Below are 23,742 nucleotides of genomic sequence, written 5' to 3' on the forward strand. Positions count from 1 at the left end.
GAAGTTAGGGAACTATTTCGCCTATTGTGCATAAATCTTTGATCTCTTATGTTTTAGTTATTAATTTTATGTTTCTTTTCTATTTATTTTATTTTATTACTTATTATTTACAAGTAAGTATTTTAGTGGAAAACCACGTGAAGAAACATAGCTATTTCGCCTATTGTGCATAAATCTTTTCTTTTGATGGTGATTCCGAAACAATTATTGCAAGAAAGCTTGCAATAGTTATTGGGAAACATCAGTTTCTCTGAAAGAATCTAGGAAATTTAACAAATAATAAAAACACTTTTTACTGTTATCAGAAACTATTCGTAAATGCCCTTTTTTAGAAAATTCTAGCTGTCACATGCTTCTTGTAGCTTTAGTAAAAATTGTATGTACATTGGTTTTTATTGTTATTATTATAAAGAAAAGTGTGTGCTGACATGTTAGAGATTATTGAAAAAGCGACTAATTTACAGCTCAGAACTAACAGTTCGATTTATTAAATGTAAACCAGACATATAACACAGAACAATCGGTTACTCTTTATTGGATAAAAAATCATGGATCTTGGGAAGTGTTTGTAATGGCAGAGTGATAGAAATTCAAGTTCTTAGCAATATTAGACTTCGGAGACACGTTCTGAATATATGAAATTAACAGACCTGTTATTAACAAGTCTGTTAAATTAACAGACACTAGAATATTTACGACAAATTGAAAAATCATGGCCTAAAGTTGAAACAAACCCAACTAAAACTAAAATGAACATTGAAAATTGGAAAGTAAAGCATAGTGGATAAGTTGAGGTATTAACCCATTATAAAAAGTTAGTTCAAAGGGGGTACATGAGACATTGTATACATAGCTATCATCCCAGACTTTCAAACTTGAAAGATTAACTGGAAAAACATGCAAAATGAAGATAAATAAGAAGAAAACCAAAGCGATAAAGTACACAAGAGCAGCAGAGGAAGGGGCAAACGTATGCCTAGATGGAGAAAAAATCGAAGGGTTACCTTATTTAGGAAGTCTAATATTCTCGGACGGAAGTGAAAAAGATGTAAATTCCAGAATAGCACAGGCTAAACATGCATTCAATAGAAAAAGAGGACTGCTAACATCAAGAAATGTGTCGTTGGATGTTCGTAAATAATTTATTACGACTCTGGTATGGAGCGTGGCGCTTTACGGATCAGAGACGTGGACACTGAGGAAAGCTGAAATATCCAAGCTCGAAGCATTTAAAATGTGGTGTTGGCGCAAGAATGCTGCACATATCATGGACCGAAAGGAAAAGGAATGAAGTGCTAAAGGAAGGTAATGAAGGACAATAGATCATGAAGATAAAAGGAAAAATAAGAAACAGCTTGCTTAGCCATCTTATTCGGCACTCCGATTGGAGCACCGTGCTGGTAGGGGAAAAGGCAGAAGGAAAACCAGAAAGAGGAAGACCAAGGATAGATTATCTAAATGCTGTTACGAAGAAGAAACATTATCAAATTATAAAACAGCTCTCCCAAGCGAGAGAAAAGCTTTAAAATTTACATATTGCCCACCAACCTAGACTTGATGTGAACAAGAAGATCATCCCAGAAAGAATGGAAGGTTGACTGGTAAACTCGGAGAGCCTGAAATATATTTAGCAAAGGAAGCTTCAATGAAAATTCACATTTTGGTATACAGGAAGATCGTTTGAAATCGTTGTGGAACTATTTTGATCGCACAGTTTTGATTAATTTGTAGATTGAACTTGCACGTAAGTTAGTCTCTATGAAAATTATTTTCAGGTTCAATTTGATTATTATTTGGCCACGAAGTTGTCTTAGAGGAATATGTGAAGGTATTGCCGACATGAATGTTCTGTTTATAAAGTTACTTAAGAAAAATTAGATTTCCCGTAAAGTAAAGGCTAAACGTTCCATAACTCTCAAAGAATATTAGATATAAGTCTTCCCTCTCCTTGCTGATGCTAGATGGGGTAAATTGTGAGAGTGATCTACATAAACAACAAAGAACTTGTGATAAATAAAAGATAGAAGGATATTAATTTTGATACCTAGCAACATTGATGATTCATGGAAAATGGAAATACTGTCATAGAATGAAATAGCGGGAACACGGAAGGCAGTCTCAGCTTGTTTAATTTATTACAAAAGCGTTTATTATGGTCTTTAATGAAATCTAAGTAATGGAATGTACACATGAAAATCGAAACAAAAAAAGTTCAACAAAAATATGTCAATTAATTTTAGTAAGCATTTTTTAATGTTTGTCAAGCAGTGTAGAATTTAAAAATTGTCAAGATTTACGAAATATGTGGTTCATTTCTATTCCAAGCGTAATGACTTCCATTTTTCAACTAATCTAATATTCATTTGATTTCATTACATAATACTTTATTTTTTTTTATTCTTTAATTAACTGATATTCATTTGAAATCTACACTATACTATATTTCTACAATCTAATTCTAATGTTTTTTTGGAAATTAACCCTAGAGTACAATGATCATGACAAAAGATGTATCTATCTAATGTGCTCTAATGGCAAAGAGCGCCATAGAACACATGGACATTCTCGTGAAATCTCTTTGCATAGCATAATTTGTCGATGCACACGAAACAGGAATTTCAATAAAAGAAAATAGCTTTTAGGACGACCTACAAATACACTATAGTGACGAAGCATCTGCAACTTCAAGCATGACAGGAAGACATAATATCATGCGAAATACCGATTGATATGGTCAATTATTTACAAGAAAATTACAGCGACATGACATTCAGGATTATTTCGAGAAGTCGATTTGGAAGATATAGTACATATATTGATAACAAAATCGATGTTTAGAAAGAGGCAAAAAAGTAAAAGAAAGGTGTCAAGAGAAGGTTTATCAGTTTTCATAAAATGTTACTGTCGCACAGTAAAGTGTGTTCAATATAAATATATACAAATTTCTAGAGGATAGCACCTGTCTCACGTAGTACATGAACAGGCGGTAGACCTGTCAGGATGATGAGCCAGTAGTGCACCAACAGATACAGGAACAAATGGTGTTATCGTGATCCTGTTTGACGGCGAGGATAACCTAATGTGTGTACATGTTCTACGGCACACAACAAAGCACGGGTAAAATGTGCACAGTAAAAACATTTTACAGCTGAAGGAGTACCACGTAGAACAGCCTACGACATCATTAAAAGATGTAAGAATGGGATTGAGTGACCATCCCGAAGCACACAGAACAACAAAAAAGCATGGTTAAACTCAAGTGTGGCCACTTGTTGCAAAAATTCGATGTTCGTGATTTCATCTTGGATGATGAAACCTATGTTACATTGTCCCATGCCTCTATCAATGGAAATGTTGGCTTCTATACAACCGAAACCTCTAAAGCTCCATCTAGTGTTAAATTTGCCAAAAAGAAGAAATTTGAAGAGAAAGTGCTTGTTTGGATTGCTATGGCTCCCAAAAGTGTTAGCCAACCGTTGTGTCGATTTGGATTTGCTATTAACGTCCAGACGTACCTGGTACAGTGCATTAGGAATAGACTAACACCGTACATACGTGTCAAAAATCCAGTCGAAATCCGTTGTGAAAAAGGAGCAAAATTGATGTTGTGGCGCTTAGCAAGTGATTCATTTTCTCCTGATTTGTTGTACTTAGGGTTAATCTTTTTTCTTTCTTTTTTTTTCTACTTCGCTTGGAATCTATTTTACTTTTGTTTCCTTTTTGTTTTTCAGATTTCTGCATTACTCAATATATTTTCTATTTCTATATTATATATCTGTTCTATACTACACTACATTCTACTTTCTACACAACTGTTCTACTTAACACTACTTTTTACCTACTTTATATTTTTTTTTACTTTTTTATATTTTTTATTTTTTTTTTTTTTACTTTTTTATTTTATTATTATTATTATTTTTATTGATTTCTATATTGAGTCTATAACAGTGCATATGTATTGTGTAAAGAAACAGTTGGAATATTAGTATTCTCAACTTTCGATCACTAAGTCTGAGATTTGATACTCGTAACCACCTTTAATTTTTAAAATAAATCAAACCCGTTTGGAAGTGTAGCACCATCATGTGTGAATACATTGACCTGACTTTTTAACACTATGTACTAGATAATTTTATAGTTCTCTCTTGTATTTAAAATCTACAGTCGCTGAAATATTTACTTAATGTGACTGAGAGTCAGTGTGTTTATCAAAAGTCACCACAAACATTCAGGCACTTGTCCAATTATGATGCTGTTTAAATTCCTCCACACAGAATTCGGGAAGGTGGTCTTTGAACCACTGTTGTACGGTGGCCTTCATTTCATGATATGTGAAATGTCATCTCATCAAAACCTGTCACCTTAGTGGCTTCTTCAGCAGACCGAAGATGTGAAGGTTCCAACGTGACAGGCCAATGATATAGGAAGGATGACTCAACATTTTTCACTTGAATCGTTGGAACAAGTCCTGTACTACTGGTTTTATATGAAACTTACATGAAACAATTTGAAACATTCTTTGATCTTCTGAGGTTAAGTAATGATGATTTTTGTTTTCTTGAAGAATAAAAGTGTAACAATAATCATTAAATACTGTTATAAACTCAATACAATATAAACTTCATGCAGAAATCTTCCTACTACAGTGATACCTTTGAATAACGGGCATTGATAGGACGTAACTATTTGTCTGTAAATGAAAGTTGATAGTTACAGAGAAGACATGTTCCAATTGTTGGGGGAGTAAAGCAGGAATTCGTTTTGTAAACAAATAGAAGTATCATTGAAGAGATGTGTTTATGTGGGGTTGCAGGGGAAGATACAAGTACCAAGGGAAACACAAGTAGTGACTTTTTCAGGGAAGAAAAGAAATTTCGTGTAGAATTCTTGCTCTTATAATTGGTTCTCCACCATAGAAAGTGTTGAAGGAGTAACGCCAGGAAGCAATTTAGTTTGGATAGATGCACAGGAAAATGAAGAATGTTGTGTGTGGTGGTTTACCAATTTATTGAGATTGAATTTGAAAGATGTTTTGTAGAGAAGAGAATTTCTGTTTACTGTAGCGTGACCAAGTTTTATTTTTTAATTGAAAGAAGCACTTTTTGTACTGAATATGTATAGAACAAAGAGCTTACTAAAGCATTAGGGGAAAAGAAGACTGCTGAGGCTCCTGTCCTATTATAATACAAACAGTTTTAACGGGATTAAAAAAAAAAAATCTGTCTGTATTGTGGAGGTGTCCGTTATTGTGAGGTTTCACTGCATTAGATTCTACAAAACGACTTGTCGTTGAGAATTAGCAAAAGCTTACTATTGAATTTTGAGTAACTACAATTACTACATAAATTATATACACATATATATACACAACATCCTTTGGTCTAATGGATGTAATTTTAGTTCGTGAGGAACTGGAATATTCTGAGGCAAAAAGATAGGTAATAAAGATGTATTTAATCTTAACATAATACTTAACCCTTCTGCAAAATGACAACCTAAAGGATTGAAAAAGATGAAATATTTCTCAAAAGTCGCCGAGTTGAGAGTCCGTCAAATTACCCGAAATCATAACTGCAGACAATTAATACAGAAAATCCGAGACACAGACGTCAAAGAGAAATATCGAAGACTTACAAATACATAATACAGATAAGGATATTAAAGCGAATTGATAAAACGAAAGATATATTATGTTTAGAAATGCTTATCTTTTTACCTCAATTCCTCTTTAGAGGAAGCACTCACGCTCATCGTCGCACCAAGGAATGCAGCAGCAGCAGGGACAAAAATAAAACTTGAAGCAGCGGCCACACTGAGATTCATGGCGAAGATGAAGTAAGTTGGGAGGAAGATCCCTGTTTCCAAATTGTCTTTCCCACCTTCTTCTTCTTTCCTCTCGTTGATCTAAAATGAACAAAAATATAAAAATAATGAGGATTTGAATTATTATATTTGATACAATTTAAATAGCATTATTTCTAATTTCAGTTTTTGTACTTGGGTTCATCTGGGAACTATTAGTACTCATGGGGACTAATGATATTTAGAGGGAGGTTACACGTTGAACACAGTATTATATAAGGTATCTCTAATACAGTAGGCTATTCGCGTACGAAATGGGCCTAGTGTCTCAAGTCTCTGGGTATATAAGTCGCAGCGTGTCCGGCCTAAGGTCATTTCACAGTTGAAGCTAGTAGATGTATAAGTGATGGGATTCTTACAAATAGACGTAAGAGGATACTTTCAAATATCTAGGATCAATATTAATAGACGGAAACCATATTCACGAAGAAATTAAATGTAGACTAAAAGTTGGGAATTCGTACTTATTCAGTTCAAAATCTATATTTATTTATTATTCAGCTCAAAATCTCTTGTCGTAGCGAATTCTGTCTAGGAATTTGAAGCTTAAAATATATAAAACGATAATCATGCCTGTCATGCTGTATGGTCGCTTACTCTGAGGGAAGAACATATATTGAAAATATTTGAGGACAAGATCCTGAGACGAATATTCGGACCGAAGAGGAACGTGAAAGCGGAATGACGGAAACTTCATAACGAGGAACTACATAATTTATGCGGTTTACCAAAAATTGTTAGGGTCATCAAATCTAAGAGGGTCAGGTGGACAGGTCATGTAGCCAGGCTGGAAGAAAGTAGGAACGCTTTCAAAGACTTGACTGGAAGATCAATCGGGAAATGACCATTAGGAAGACCTAGGCGCAGATAGGAGGGCAATATTAAAATGGATCTCGCAGAAATAGGAATACAAAACAGAAGCTGGATCTAGTTGGCTTGTGAACGCGGCATTGACCCTCCGGGTTCCATAGGCCATGAAGTTAGTTAGACGTAAGGTATTGCACCGTGAAAATCCCGCAAAACTGCGCTACATTTTCCAATTTTATTTCAGTAAAGGTGTAAATATTGCACAGACCTGTTAAGAAATTTCTGCTGTTTACGGGCAAGATAAGATAACAGTCACTTTCTTTGTGGAAATTTTTATATCCAAGATGCTCCTCACAGTAGGCATCCAATCACACAAAAAATAGGTGATATTCGGGCAAAAGTCGAGTAAGACCGACATATAAATAGTCATGGCTTCGCTAATGACCTAAACGTTCATAATCAAACTACCGTGTTCACTTGCGTAATAGTAGCACTTTTTGTATTTATTTATTTATTTATTTTATTTTATTTTTTTTTTTTTAAATGCGAAAATCCAACTGCGACTATTAAACGAGGAAAACTGCCATTTACTTATCGCTATGATCAAGACAATTTCGAATTTTGATACATACAACATTGTGTCAACAAAAAAATGGAGGGTGGAAGAAGTAGGTTGCTTGATCTCTATTGACAGATGGGTCACGATGTTACGTGTCAGTAAACACGAAAAGTTCTTTTGCAATTTCGAAGGAAGTCACGTTCACCAAGAGAAAACTTAAATGATTAAAATATATTTATATAATTTGAAATAAATGAATATAGACAACTAGACTTGTTTACCACAAAAAGTTGCAATCTACTGGACTAGGTATGAATTAGTTGCATTTCAGTTCAATGGATAACATCAGTAATCAGTGCTATAAGATGGTTTCACCGTGTAACCAAGTAAACATTTGTATACTGGTACATAAAAGATTAACTCATAAAGATTAATGATCATAACTCTTATGGTGATAACACTAATTTGTACAGATTAAAATATGAAAACAACTTACACCAATTGTCGCACGGGTCCACTTCATAGCCCAAACAAGCCGAAAACGGGGCGACAACGCATCTAGCTGCACAACTGATTACACAGAGAAGTCTACTTCGCCAAGATATGGGATATGGATACGACGGCTCCTGAACTGGGTGTTCCCTCAGATTATCATCATCGACTTCTCGCGGTGACCTCTCGGTCACCTCTTGTCGCTGTTTTCTCGGTCTTGGTTCCTGTTGCCGTTCGTGCTATAATAAAACAATAGAAATTTAATGAGAATAGAGAAGCATTATTTATTATTCTTGAAATTTCATATAGAAAACTATATATAATGATAATTCTAAGCTACTTGCGTTTCGGAAAAAAAAATCAGTATCAGTGATGTCATTCAGCTAGTTCGCACTGATTCGCCCGAACTGGTTGTTAAAATCACCTCTCCACCTAATAGAGGAGCACTTATGAAAAAGAAAAAATTAGTATTGTTCTTGAGAATCTAATATATTTATTTTCCTTTCCTTTCCAGCTTTCAAAGAGATGATTAACACCACATTAAATAATTTTCAAGTGTTTGTAGATAGTCAAGGTTTTCCTAAAGCAGAAATTCATCAAATCATCAAGGAGGCAAGAAAAATAATTAAAGTTATTGCTGAGAGTTAAGGCATTCAGTTTAATAAACAACGTAACTACAGATAAAAGAAACTACCTCCTTGCTGAAACTCGTATCTCACCTCTGAGAATAACTTCTTGTAGGAAAGCCTTTAGAAGAATGGGATGCAACGCACTGGTAAAAACGTGGTTACACCAAGGGTATTATACACGTGCCGATTGTTGGGTTAAAAAGAAAGCAACATCCGAGTATTCTAAACATCGACTTTAATTCTAGGCTTATCTCAACATCGGCGAGTTTTGCAAACTAAATATTAAAATAAGCTTTTGCATGACTTCAATCTAATACTGTTATTAGTATCATTGGAATCAATCAATCAATAAATAAATAATAAATCAGTTTACCTCCTTGATCTCCTCCACGAAAACTTCTTTGACCATCGTCTCACGATCCATCTGCGAGGTCTCAGGAGGAGAGGTGGGATGACTTCGTTCCTCAGTTGGTGGTGGAGTGGTCCGTTTTCGTGTTGCTTCCTCCTACGAAATATAAATCAAGTTATTTTAGTTCCAGTCCAAATCTGTTTCATCAATGACTCATCTTACTTGTAACAATACCCCTGTACTTTTATTTCCTACGTAATATCTCTAGTTGCATATAAACAGCATTAACAGCTAGGAATTCAGCAGTATATGCGTAAACAGTGCTGTGTCAACAATAAGTACAATCTCCTACTTCAAGTGAATTTTGCCACATGTGTAGTATTATTTCTTCCAGCATATTAAAAACAGTCATTTATTATTGGTAAAGAACGACACATTTCTTAGCGCCACAAAAGTTAGTATCTTCCTTTTTTTCGATTTTCCCAAAAACTAAGCATAAGAATTTAGCTTAAAGCATATTATTTCGTTCATTTCCAAGGGATCTATCGATTTATGTATGTCTTATCCATCGGCGCAAATCTGTCTTCAACATTGGAGGGGGGGGGACGGGTAATACCGTTCCTTTTTTTAAGCGATGTTCAAAATAGTTATGAAGTAGAAAAATAATGCTGTGGAGGATCAAGGGAGCACAAGTGTCTTCAACATTGGGAGGCGGGCAATTTGAGGCTTATTCTGGAAGGGTGGGGTGGGGGGAGACAGAGACTCATATTACGGTAGATGAATCTGATTTCCGAAGTGAACCTGTTGTATATTATACAGCAAGGAACATCAATTTAATCTCTCTTTCCTTTGTAGCAGTCGGACACAAATAATATCATATTTCTTCTCCTCACCCCCAAAAATACACATTTCAAATCGGATTATTGGGGGGACATTCCCTCCAACTCCAAGATTGAGGGGATTTGCGCCAATGCCTTATTTTTGGACAATATATTAGTTAAATAAAAATAAAAAATTTAAGAGTTCATGATAATTTCGGGCTATATCTCATTAAGAATCTATGTCTTAATGAAAAGCTTAATGAAAGGTTACTTTAACGTTTTACCTCAATAAGCTCTCGTACAGGATAAATTATTTAAGTTTATAAATTAATTATTTTTTCCCTCCATTTTCTCAAAAACTACGCATGACCTTTTACAGTCGCACATATCATTTTGTTCTATCGATTGGTGTATTTCTCATCTGTGAACATTTTTTTTTTTTTTCATTAAACGCTAAGAGTATTCTAGAATTGGGTTAAGGTACAATTGATTAGTGGATTTCGCTTTATTTCTGTAATAGAAGATCGAACTATAAGTATGGATGACAATTTCACTTCTTCCTTTTCAGAGGTAGCAGCGAAGGAAAAAAAAAAAAAAAAACTGAGTTAAACTATATCCTAACCAACTATTAAATTAAACTCCGGAATGCGTCTAAATACCAGTTGTCAATACCGAAATTTTCAATGGGAACCTCCATTTTCTTCAGAAGCTTATTTATTTACATAAACACACATTGCTCTTTTCAATCACATTTTATGGTTTCCATCACATAATTAAAAGAAATATATATTTCAGATATGGTTAAGCTTACATCTAACATTACATAGCTTGTAGCAAATATGGTAATTCATAATACATAAATGTTTCTGTTTCAATTAATTATTGGGGTTTCATCTGTATTGTGATTTTTTTTGTTTTTACCTGTGGAGTTATGCTTGCTGGTAATATGGTGAAAAATAAAAATAAAACCAATTAGTTCAGTAAATAGTTTGTATTAACTAATAAAGCTCAGCTGATAACATCATTTTCCCTGATAGCTTGAAATAATATATATGATTTGCTTCAAACTTTTCAATCTGCAAAGAATATTTGGGTCCTGGTTCTCTTGATGCAATGATCCATTATACGCTGAAGAAGATGGCAGCTTGTATTGAATTTTTCGGCATTAACGAATAGTTAGAACTGTGAGCGTCAGTTTAGTTTCTTCAGAAGTTATATCTTAATATCTTCACACTCACAATTTATACCTTTTGTCAGAATTTTTACACTTAGCGTTAGTACAAATAGAAAAAAAAAATAAATTTATAAATTTCATAAATATAAATAAATAAAAAATAAAATAAATAAGAAACTACTGATTATAAATTAATTTCTATTTTATTGTCTTACCGTTCCGCTTTGTCTCCGCCGGAAGATTAAGCTTCTTATCCTTTGGAATCTAGATAAACTAAGATAAAAAAGAAATTAGAATTCGTGTGAACATAAATTCAATTTAGTGCACTAACAAATAATAAAATAAATTAATTTATTGTAAATAATTTCAATTAAGTTTTTGAGTCTTATTAAGTCCATTAATATAATTCTCGGGTCTCTAACAAGCTGGGCATGAGAAATACTACGGTCGCTAAAAGTGCATAACCCACAACCATTTTCAGAAATAATATATATGAATAAATAAGACTTTGAAGTATTACCTGGAACGGGGAGGCGGTCGAACAACTGGGCCATACACACGCCTCCTCTCTTCATCCTTAGGCCTCCTCTCTTCATCACTGGCTTCTTCCTCTCTGTGGCTGCCATTAGAGTGTGATCCTTCCTCTTCTTCCACTTGCACTTCAACCTCAGCTTCACCTAGTTGAACCTCTACTTCTGGAAGTGCAATTGCTGGGGTTCCCCACCTCTGGAACTGGAGGATTCGCCACAAGCAATACACACTTCTGAAGAAGTTAGTCATAGGAGAGTCTTCTCGAGGAATGCCACTGAGATCGTAATCGGGCAAGTCCACGATTTGCCATGGCATTCCAATTCGAATCCTCTCAGAACTTATTAGGTAAGATAAGGACACTCCAAGGACCGAAGTCTCTGGAGTGGTCATTATCAACAAAATCTTGAGACCGCTGACACGCTGGGCCTCAGACATGTTGATAATGGCAAAGATGGTGTATGATGAATAGCCATACAACATTCTCAGCCATGGTACAGACACTGGCTGCGAATGCAATGACATGACTGAGGTCGAAGTGTCAAGTATAGAACAGAAGCTCTCATCACTACTGTTGTCATATGAGTGCTAAATCAAAGAAAGAAAAACAGAGGTAAGTCACATAAAATGGACAACCATCAACAATACATTACTTTAAACACATTAGCAATTCTTGAGAAACCTAGTTGGAGCGCAATTATGAGAAATCGCCTCAGCCCATGAGCTGTTACCAGCCTGATAGCTTGAGCATGGTTTGGGCATCGGCTTCCGATGTGATTTTTTCGGAGGTTAGAACCTCGTAATTCAAGTGACTCCCCAAATGTCTGACGATACTATATCAAAACCGAAAAACATGTACTTCCAACATAGATAGTAAATTTTAATTTTTCCGTAATATCTTGCTCAGGAGGGGGGTTAAACCTCGAACTTTTTCCTTCATATATATATATATATATAGTGTTTCAATAAACAACACTTACAACGTTTGGGAGGTGATTCCCGAGACAAAAGAAAATTCATATGGACCTATGGAGAAAAGTCTTAGTTTTACAGCTAAAGCTGCCCAAAAGTATGGAAAAGCTATATTGCAACACTCGTTATTTCGAACACGAGAGACCGTGGAGTGGTGGTTCATACCAGTGTAAAGGAAGTTATGCATATGCATCCAAAATACATTATTCTAGTAATGTACAATGTGTGTGCAAGGGATTCCCTCATAACATAAATCCCAGACATGCTACCACCAGAATTTTTAGATATACTGTGACTTAAAAGGTGAGTCTACGTAGGGAAAAGGTAAGCTTTGACAACAGTAAATACGGAATGCGTAAGCGGGACATCTGACGTATTAGGGAACGCCAGCTCCGTGGTTACTCGTGTTGAGAAATAACGTACGCTGAGATGTGATATGCCACAGTATATTTCACGTTTTTTAATACGTAAAAGCGTCAAATGATATACTGTATCACTTTATGAACGTTGATGGTGTTGTTTTGCGCACCCTATATACAGGCTATTTCAAAACAACACCGACAGTGTTTGGGAGGTGATTCCTGACACCAAAATAAGACAAAAAGTATATATCAAGCTGGTTGCACAAGTGCTTCCTTTCGCAGTTATAAGCTGCCGAAAACGTGAAAAAAAAAAAAAAAAAAAACACTTCAAAGCTCTATCGGGTCAAGACTTCATTTAGAAACTAGTATGTGCTCTACCCAAATATCCAAGTTTCAGAATCGTGCGGTACTTCTGCAACAATTTTTATAGAGGTAGTTGGTGAGCACTTCAAATTATATGCCGGTAGCTAAACTCCCTCTATAAAAATAGTTGCGTGAGTACCTTTGGATTCTGAAACATGTATTTTTGAATAGCGCACATATTAGTTCCTAGGTGAAGTCTTGATCTTACTACGGTAGGACCAATAGTTTTAGAGCTATGGATCTTTAAAGTTCATTCTTTTCACGTTTTCGGCAGCTTATAACTCCAAAAGGGAGCATTTGTTCATCCAGATTAGTCTATATTTTTGTCTTATTTTGGTGTCAGGAATCACCTCCTAAGCGTTGTCGGTGTTGTTTTGAAACATCCTGTATATAGAAATCACGCTAGTCCTGAAAGTATATGAAATAAAGTCCTTGAAGCCCCCTTCTCCCCGTTGATTTTATACTGCGTATACCACTGGAAAAATATATTTAACAACTATACAGAATATAATAAATAAAATGTTTGAATAAGAAATAATATTCATATTAAATACAGTGAACCCTTGCGTCCTGAATTTAATCCGTTTCGTAAGCTGTTTAAGAGCTAAAATTATTTTTGCCATTTAAATTAATGTAAATATACACAATTGATCTGTTCTGGCCACAGAAATGTGTTTTTGTTTTTATCTTTTTAAGCGTTTTTTTTTTTTGTGATGAAGGATATAAATGAAAATATTCTTAATTATCCTAAATTAGATATAATGAAGACTAAAATAATACAAAAAAATGCAAAGAAATTTTTGGACACAACACCCTGACAAATAATGTGTATGACAAATGCTTGAAAGCACTACTGATAGCATGGATACAAATGTGTGTTCATAGCCCGAAATATCATTCGTGAACCGATATGTGGACGAATAGAGGGAGTCGTGAACTGTGGTCCACTGTATTAAATAAAGAAATATTATTAAACAAACAAGTTTCGTGTGAAACTACGGTAGACTTCCAAATTATACAAATTTAATACTTAAACTTGAAGTAGTACCTCTATAACTACTGGTTCCAACAGAGGAATAAGATCAAAGATAAGACCTGTTCCTCCATCCATATTAAAAAGCCATTATTTGCTATCTCTTGCTGTTTTTGTTCTATGGAGAGTCGTATTAAAACCGGAAGTACTTGTAAATTTCAACCACTTGTGGTTTTGGTAGAGTGTTGTAGGTTGTGACGGTATGTTCTCTTAAGACGATGATCGATTACAGAAAACCTCTTGTTGCTGTTCATTACCATTTTTGTTGTATGGCAACCAACGTTGAAACAGGAAATTGTTAATTTGAACCTCTTCCGGTTTGAACGAATAGTTAAGGGAGGTGATAGAACCTATTCTTGGGACGCTAAAATGATCGGGAAAAATTGCTTCTTGATATCTCTTACCGTTTTTGTTCTGATATCTTTCGACAGACGGACGGAAAGAACTGTTGTATAAGACTCCGACATTTATGCACAGCATAGTATGGAAGTCTGATAATTCGTTCATATAAAGCTACATTTATTTTCGTAAATGTTAAGATAAAAATTACAAGGTACTAAAGTAGTAGAAACTGATGCAGACATACCTCAGAAACAGTAATCCAGCTACCGGTACTACTACTAGAGTACCGTCTGTCTCCAGTGATCCCTTCCTCCAGTGAGTCTTCTGTCAAATCCGGGTTATTGTTTTCTATCGTCATATCCAGGTAATCAATTGAGTGGAAACTCTCCGTTGAACTATCCTCCTAAAATAATAATAATAACGTAGAAAATTAATAATAATGTATATATATATATATATATATTTAAAATTCTACAGCGTTAAGTCTACTCAAAGTGTATACTCATTTTTTTAAAGTTAATCTGTATTTATTTAAGATTTAAGTACGAGGTATCCCTATAAACTTTAACAAATACAGCTGCCTCCCTTTAAAATATTACCATAGTATAACAACACTGGAAACACCTTTGTCTAAGCTTCCTGTTAGTTTGATGCAGTCTGTATCTGGATATGCCTGTGACAAATGTATGTAGTGTGAAGTCATCGTACGAAACACGTGTAACGAAATAGAGCAATATTCTAACATTATGCTTTGTTACAAATTGGATAAATATTTTATTGAAACGTTGCAGATGTAGATACAAAAGTGTTGTGGATGATACTAGGTCACAACTCCATTGAACGTCAAGAAATGAGGTAAATATGGAGAAATATCGTTGAAATTTGATAAACATATAATTCCACAGCAATTGTCAACCATGTTCGAGATAAACAAAGAAAAGTTTTGGTTAATTTTAAGGAAGGACCTGAAAATGAGGAAGATGTGTGTTTGTTTTGCAAATGTCTCTGATTTTTTAACAGAACAGTAGGAAAAAAAAAAAAGCCAATAAGAAAGAATAATATGAGGATTCGGTGGCTACTGCAGTACAGGACAACACCTTTCTAAAGTACATTGTGGTGGGCGATCAAACCTGACGTTCAAAACTTTTGTACAACGACATCACACTATGTGCATTTGTCGAACGTTTACTCAAGTACAAATTGCACAAAACTGGTTTAAACAGGCACTAATAAAAAATCTTAGACAAAAGTATTTCCAGTGTTATTTTACTTTTTTTTAGGTTCAATTGAGTTGATTTTGAGTTTAACGATCCTTCCAGCAGCGAGGTTATATGAGACGAGACCTACTGATTAACGTGGAATCCGAACCACATGAGCTCCCGGCGGGAATCGAACTTGGGCCTCCCTTGCTTAAGTTCGAGTACCTTTATAGGCGCATCTCGTAATATTAAACCTTAGCCGTACCAATCACTTACATCCCTAATAAAGTAGTTGGAAATTTTAAAAATGCGAGTAAGTAACTTAAAATAAATTTTAAAAACCTGTGACAATGAAACTTATCATATAATTACCTCTGTATAAACATCTATAAATTTTATTTTATTTGTGGGGCCGCGGTGGCTCAGTGGTAGAGCGTTCATTTCTGGTGCTTGGGATCCCGGGTTTGATCCCAACTCCCGTGTGGATGAGTTTCATTGGGGTTCTCCCATTTCCTCCCACTTTCTTCATTACACCATTTTTATTCATTTCTCATCATCACCTTCTCCTTTAGCCTAGCCGGCATATCGTGAGACGTAAAACTCAAATATTTCATTTCATTTTTTTTATTTTATTAATATTTTTACAATTATAAATAAATAAATAAATAAAAATATATATTAATTAATCTTTAAGGTAACGTAGAAGAAAGAAATACAAGTGGCAACATTGAAGAAATTTAACAAGTTTGTTTTAAGAGAAAGTGCCTATGTTCAAATATATAAGAGAAAGAATTCATCTATTTTTCTGCTATACTCGTACACGAATTTTTAAATATTTTGAATAGTAATTAAATATTCTAGAGCTCACTGATAGAACGCTCACCTCTGGTGAGACGATCACAGACTGTGTGAATTTATGATAGACAGCATCGTGTCCGTAGAGTTTCATAATGTTCTTCCGCATTTTCATTCCACCACTTTTCTCATATTCATTCAGTTTCACTAATGATCCGTTTCCTTTAGCCTAAAGGGCATAATCATGGGACGTAAATTTAGTTTAATTTTCTATAATAATAATAATAATAATAATAATAATAATAATAATAATAATAATAATAATAATAATAATAATAATAATAATAATAATAATAATCCATTCTAAATTGAATAAGCAAAGACATGTATTTTTTAATAATTGGTTCATATGAAAGAAATCATTTCTAAATATTAAACAAAATTTCATTTATTTTCGTATCAAAATTTACAAGCTACCAAGGCAATAGAAACGTTGTGATAGGCAACAAAATCTCACAGAAAGAGTATCCAAATTAATGGAGTCATGAATTAAGTTACGTGTATATGTATAATACGGATATCAGGGAAATTTTAGGTCTTCAGATTAAGAATCGATTTACGCAGACAAGTTGAGTTGAGTTGATTTTGAGTTTAACGTTTCTTTCAGCAGCGAGGTTATATGAGACGGGACCTACTGATTAATGTGGAATCCGAACCACATGAGCTCCCGCCGGGAACCGAACAAGGGTCTCCCACGCCAAAGGTGCGTACGCTAACCGCTTAGCCACGAAGGACCTCAAGCAGACAAATTGAATAGTATGTATCATTTATTAAAAATAATAAAAAATGTATTACGAAAATCTATTTGACGATTCTAATTGATGTTTTAATTCTTAATATGGTATTAATTTATTTTAAGAACATCACAATAGTTAAGTTTATATATGTTTAACTATTGTAATAATCGCCACACAAACACACACACACACACACACACACACACACAAAAAAAAATGACCAGATAAAGCAATTCTAAAGAAAGTTAAAATATCGCTTTCTACATTTCACCTTATTACTGTCATTAAATCACATATATTTATCTTTTATGATGAGAAACATGAGGTTATTATCCAGATAAAAAGACTAATTTCTAATGCAACAATATTATACAATGTTGAACAATTCAAGTATACTGACCTCGTGTTCACTGGTTCTGCGACAACTTACAGTAGCAAGCTGGAGATCCAGAACACAGGAACTGATATCAATCCTCGCTCTTCTTATAGTTTCCATCAGATATTCCTCTTCTGTGGCCAATCTCTGCTCCAAGTCCATTCCACGGTTGACGAACTCGTCGATCTGAAAAAAGAAATAAATACACAATGTAAAGCTTTTTGTTTATAAAGTATATAATATGGAGTGTCCACAAAGTTCTCTACCATTACAATGAAACATAGCTCGTAAACTATACGAGATAGAGACATGCGGTTTTCTGCAATATGTTCTATAAAAGTAACCAAGAAAGTTCTGTCGCTTTTCGTGCAGGTCTGTGTTCCATGGCCCTCACAACATGAGTTGAATGTCAATGGAGATAAGGCAAAGGTCAGTTATTGGTGTGGGTATATCCAACATACTACCTGGTTGTGGCAGTTCACTTACATCGTGAACTTGCGTGAGAACAGAGTGAACATGGAACCTCCACAGTGCGTCATAAGGGCTTGTATGCTGTACGAGTTCAAATTAGGGTCAAACGTCGCTGCAGCGGAGCGGAAGATATGTCAGGCCTTTAGTGAGGGTGTCGTGACTACGCGGACAGTGCAGCGGTGGTTTAACAAGTTTAAGGACGGTGGCGAAACACTCGAAGACACACCACGGGCCGGAACACCAACACGTGTACAATATGAAGATCTTTAGACAGCAATTGAGGCGAACAGTGGTCAGACATGTGAGGAACTGGGACCACAAATCAGTGTGAGTGGAGAAACCATTCGGCAGCTCCTCCTTCAACTTGGAAGGCACTGCAAGTTGGGTCGATGGGTCCCATATGATTTGACTCCTTGCCAGACAGCAACACGAGCAGACACTTGTTTCTTTACTGTCAAGTCTGAGGAAGGAAAAATTTCTGTGCAGGGTGTTGACATGTGATGAAAAGTGGGTCCTATACAAAGCTCCACGGCGCCGTCATTATTGGTTAGCATCCTATGAACCGGTTCCAAAACAGCCGAAATCAGCACTGCACCAGAAGGTCTTCTTGTGTGTTTAGTGGACTGCTCGCGGCATCGTGCACCGGTAACTGCTACTAGCTGGTCAGAGATCAATGTAACTGAGTACTGTCAGCAGTTGAGCCGTGTTCAAGAAAAACTCAAAACTCTGGAGCCAGCACTTCTGAATCGCAAAGGGATCCTCTTGTTACAGGACAACGCTAAGCCTCACGTGGCTAGGATGACCCGGGACACCATTCTGCGCCTTGGATGGGAAATACTATTGTATCCACCATATTCCTCGAACATTGCACCGTCCGATTATCACCTGTTCCATTCCTTGGACAATCCCTCAGAGAACGCCAGTTCAAATCCCTAGTAGAGGTGCAAAATGCACTTGGTATCTTCTTCGCTTCACGATCCACCAAATTCTACAGCGATGGATCCATGGCCTTCCAGATAGTTAGCAGAAAGTCGTCGATGCTGATGGGGATTATTTTTGATCTTGCAGGTACATTTTAGGTGACATATCGGTTTGAAGGTGGTGAGTGAAAAATCGACAGAACTTCCTTGGTTACCTTTATACATCTCTACAAAGTTTTATTGACAATTACACTACTTCTACACGTGCCAATCTATTTGCCTTCAGGATATCGAGACGATATTCAAGCTCTATCCATATATGCTGCAACATAGCAGCATCAACAAGTCAGTTAAGTTTTCGCAACAATCTGTGTACGAAGTGCGGCAAGATCTGGAACAGGGGTTTCGTAGGCACTAACCTTGACCACCACAATCCGTCTCTCAGGGAAACGTCATTTCAAAAAGTTCCTAACATCTCGAGAGCAATGAGGAGGTACTCCATCGTGTTGGAAGGTTATGTTTGGCCTTCAGTTCCATCATCTGAGAGAGTAGGTGCTCATGCAACATGTCATAGTAAGCTGCCCATGTAACCGTGTTCTCAGCAAAGAAAAAATGGACCGATTACTCTACGATACATAAGAGCACACCAAACTTTAAATTTTGTGCTAACATGAACATGTTCGCGAATGACATACTAATGTTCAGAGCCTCATATCTGAACGACCAGAGCTGACATGTAACTCGAAAATTGAAAACATGGGCAAACGGCACGTAATATTGGTATACATCTCGTATTGTAAAATTTTTATTATACTGTATGTACTCTTTTAGGGGAAGACAGATGTATGATTTACCTCTATAAATGAATGATTTAATTATTGTCAGAGGAACGGGAGAAATGATTGCCAGAGTTCAGAAAGAGGTCCCATGAAACCACAATCAGTCAATAGATGACGTCACAAACATGCTTGGACTCTCTCAAGGATTAGTTGACGCTATCTATATATATAATCGGTATACGCGATACGGAATTACACGTGAAAATACACACGGTACTAACACTATCAGCCGTGAAGGAGTTGACCAGTCCAACTCCAAAGAGTCATTAGATCATGAAAAGATTTATATGAAGTCTGTGAGAAAGTATATTCTTTAAAAGTAAAAAAGAATAATCAAAATCAGTACATCTGTGCTGAAGTTATGCGTGAGCATGCTCACAGTGAAGTCGATTAATTACGATATTAACACTATCCATTGAGGAGTTTCATGGTTTAGCTCCGATGATTATCATCAAATCCTAATAAAAATTTATATAAAATAACCATGAGAACATACTTTTTTAGCCAAAAAGTAAATCAATAAAATAGGTGCATCTATGTCGAATTCATACGCGATCGTACACACAATTATAGTACGAAAACTCAGCCATTCAAAAGTTTCATGACCTAGTTCCGAAGAATATGATTAGATCCTCATGAAATTTATGTGGAACACCCGGGAAAGAATACTCTTTCAAACAAACAAACAAAAACATTAAAGTCAGTGCATATGTGTCGATGAATTATGCTTGATTATGCGCACAACACATATATATGTATAAACAGGTCGAATGAGAACATCATTTTGTTTTGAAGCGGCTATAAGGGTATGAGTTGAGTTGATTTTGAATTTAACGTCCCTTCCAGCAGCGAGGCTATACGAGACGCGAACTACTGATTAACGTGGAATCCGAACCACGTGAGCTCCCACTGGGGATCGAACCCGGGTCTCCCACGCCAAACATTAAGACATTCAAGATGCTATAGCTCAACTGATTTCAGAGTTAACCACAAATCATGACAACCTACCTTTTCAATAATTTGTCCCACATTAAAGAACTTCTCAATAATTTTCCTGATTTTCTCTAACAAAAATCAAATTCCCTGATATTCCCTGATTTTTTGGGTCAGTGGGAACCCTGTTATATATAGAAAGATTACTTCCATTACCTCTGTAGTGCGGGCATCCAACATCATTTTTTTAAAGTTACGAAATATTGCTTAATTTGTCAGGCTTTGTTAAATTTATCAAAGACGTAATCCCTTGCTACACCATCCCTAGGAAGTGCTAGTAGTGTGTTACGCCACAGTAATTTTTTTTCAAGTTGTAAAACATATGTGTAGATATATTTGTAGATGAAAGTTTTTAATTTTTTTTCTGATACTATTCTGTAAATAAGCTGACGAAAATTAATTATACTGTGAATCAGCTAAGTCATTAAATGGATTCTAACCTGGCCTTCGGCATTTCTTCTGCCTTCGTCTGGTCCTTGTACGGCATCCTGGAGTCTTCTCCCTTCCGCTAACAATGTGCGGGTAGACTCCTCTATCTGTCTACGAACAGACGCAAGAATTCTTATACACTCATACATTCTCCTATCTGTAAAGAAAGGTGATAACACGTTAGGAAAATTTTGTTCATTTTCGAACAACTTAGGAACGCAAATTAGATTTATATCTTGCGCGAGTAAAAGTCATGCAATCCAATGGATCATGTTAATTAAAAAAAAAAAAAAAAAAAAAAAAAAACTATCGGAATCTTATTTGCGCTCCTATGCTAAGTCTTATTTCTAGAGAAGTCTACCAGTATCTACAACATCCGTTAGTGACCTTTTTGATTTTGCGTTATACCATTTGTTATAACAGCTACTTTTTGTACAATACAACTGCTTGACTGATGACTCAAATGTTAATTTCATGTTGGTTTCATGATTCACCTTAAAGGTACAGCAATATACTTTAGCGTGTCAGAAAATATCTGCTATTTGATTGTCCTTTCCGTTTTAAGAAATATTTATAAATAATTTAGTTCTGTTTTGAGATTATATACATTGTTTATTATTATTATTATTATTATTATTATTATTATTATTATTATTATTATTATTATTATTATTATTATTATTACTATTTTAATATAAAATAGAGGTATACTATTCCAGAAATAAATGTAAATAAATAAATAAAGATAACTTGTCTTTTTCCTTCTCTTTTAGAAATAATAGATTAAAATGTTACAGTGAAGTAACTGAAATGATGAACAATAATCTTACTTCATTTACAATTTAAACTTTAATGGATACTAGCAAATTGAAGGGCATATTAACAGTAGCTGAATTGTTAACAGTTTCTGTAGGATAACTTTTTATTTATTTAGCAGCTGTTATTAGTTGATAATCGATAACGTTTTATTGATTTAGTAACTGTTATTATAAGTAGGTCAGTAACGGAATGTTTACTATATCTACTTTCTTCATTATTTTGGTTTGTTGGGCTACATCCATAATCAACTATTTACTACTCACAATCTACGTTCGTATCTAATGGATGTATGCCCTCTAGAACCTGCATTATCTACAATACCATGAACTACTTTACTTGTCAATTTAGTTTAATGCAGGCTTTGCAACGTTATCTACTTCACTCACAATGTACAACAAATTCAAGTCAAGAAACAATGTTAGAAAATTGTCTACATTAGTTGATTGTTCCGAAGCTATATTTTCCATTTTAGTGGTAAGGAAATATATAGTTTGTGTAGGGTCCCAGCCACATGCACTAGTACACAAGAAAACGAAGTTGGGTCTTCCAACTAAAAGCGAAAACGCTAATTATTTTGTCATGAAGCACTTCTAACGGATTGCGGTTGCTCAGTGGTAGAGAACTCACCTTTAGTGCATGAGATTCCTGGTTTGATCCCAGCTCACGCCAATTAGGCTTATTGATATGGTGGACAAACACCGTATCACGGACGTTTCAGAGGTTCTCCCGTTTCCTCCTACTTTCTTCATTCCACTATCTCGTCCATTATTATCATCACCGTCTAACTTAGTCTTGGAACATAATCGTGGGACATTATTTTTTTTAAAAAAAGTAAAGTATCTCTAGTGTCTCCTCAAGAATCACATTAGACTATATTTCCAGTAGAAGCTAAATAAAGCACAACAGTTTTCATATTGGAAACATAATTCTTTGCTTGAAATTTGGTTCGAACGGGGGAAAGTGCACCTAAAAAATCTTCAGTGAAGACAATTTACAAGCACATTTAAAAAAAAGTTTTGGTAATTTTTACAGAGTTGTTCATGTAAAATACATAAATCGGCTTTTGACAAATTTAATGCATTTATTTCATTTATTTAATTATGTATTTTGGAAATTAAGTTTTAGGAGCGAACATTTACCGAAAAAATAAGGATAAAATATCCAAAAACTATCTATATTTCGACAGTATTTTTTAAATATTTTATATTTATTACCACTTTATTATATTTATTATTTATTATATTTATTATTATATTTATTATTTTATACTATTTTATAAAAACAAGAACTTTGACTTGAATTAACTGTACATGTAAGTCTACTGAATTCTAACTACGCTACTTGGCCAAAATGAAATATGTGGAAAGTCTGGAGAACATACAGCAGATGGCACAGTGCTAAGATGGACCAGCACTTCAGGAATTAACATTCTGATTGAGATCTGAGAATTGGAACAGCTTATTTCACTGAAAGCATTGATGGTTTGATTCGGAGATATCAGCGTGGACTTGTAACGGAGACATTGGCTATCGAAGGCGATGAACTGGAAGAATCAGAGTCAGTAATTTTCGACGTTTGTGATAAATACCCCCCTCCCAGCTTTCGACGATCTTAAAATGTAGTACCCTTCCGAACTTTCGACGATCGCGACAATTACCCCCCTCCCATCGTTATATTTCGTTTAGATAATTAATTAGAATTAAACTTAGTAATTAGAATTAAGCATAGTAACTTATATTTTAAAAATAGTAAACAACGAAATGCAATATAAAAATCAAATTATAAATAAAAACAGTATACAAAATTTAAAA

General features: G+C 35.0%; 1 protein-coding gene across 1 annotated transcript; it reads right to left on the reverse strand.

The window, feature by feature from the left end:
- Positions 1-5,728: 5,728 nt before the first annotated feature.
- LOC145667488 (uncharacterized) lies at positions 5,729-21,709 on the reverse strand. Its single transcript, XM_081734964.1, has 8 exons — positions 21,124-21,709; positions 17,485-17,646; positions 14,538-14,696; positions 11,214-11,809; positions 10,909-10,966; positions 8,723-8,854; positions 7,725-7,959; positions 5,729-5,904 (listed from the first exon to the last, which is right to left on the reverse strand). The coding sequence occupies exons 1-8, from the start codon at positions 21,259-21,261 to the stop codon at positions 5,729-5,731; spliced, it is 1,656 nt and encodes a 551-aa protein (XP_081591090.1). The 5' UTR covers positions 21,262-21,709.
- Between the last annotated feature and the right edge of the window lie 2,033 nt (positions 21,710-23,742).

The sequence above is a fragment of the Thermobia domestica genome, chromosome 13, assembly GCF_964235325.1.
Source record: "Thermobia domestica chromosome 13, izTheDome1.hap1.1, whole genome shotgun sequence".
NCBI lineage: Eukaryota > Metazoa > Arthropoda > Insecta > Zygentoma > Lepismatidae > Thermobia > Thermobia domestica.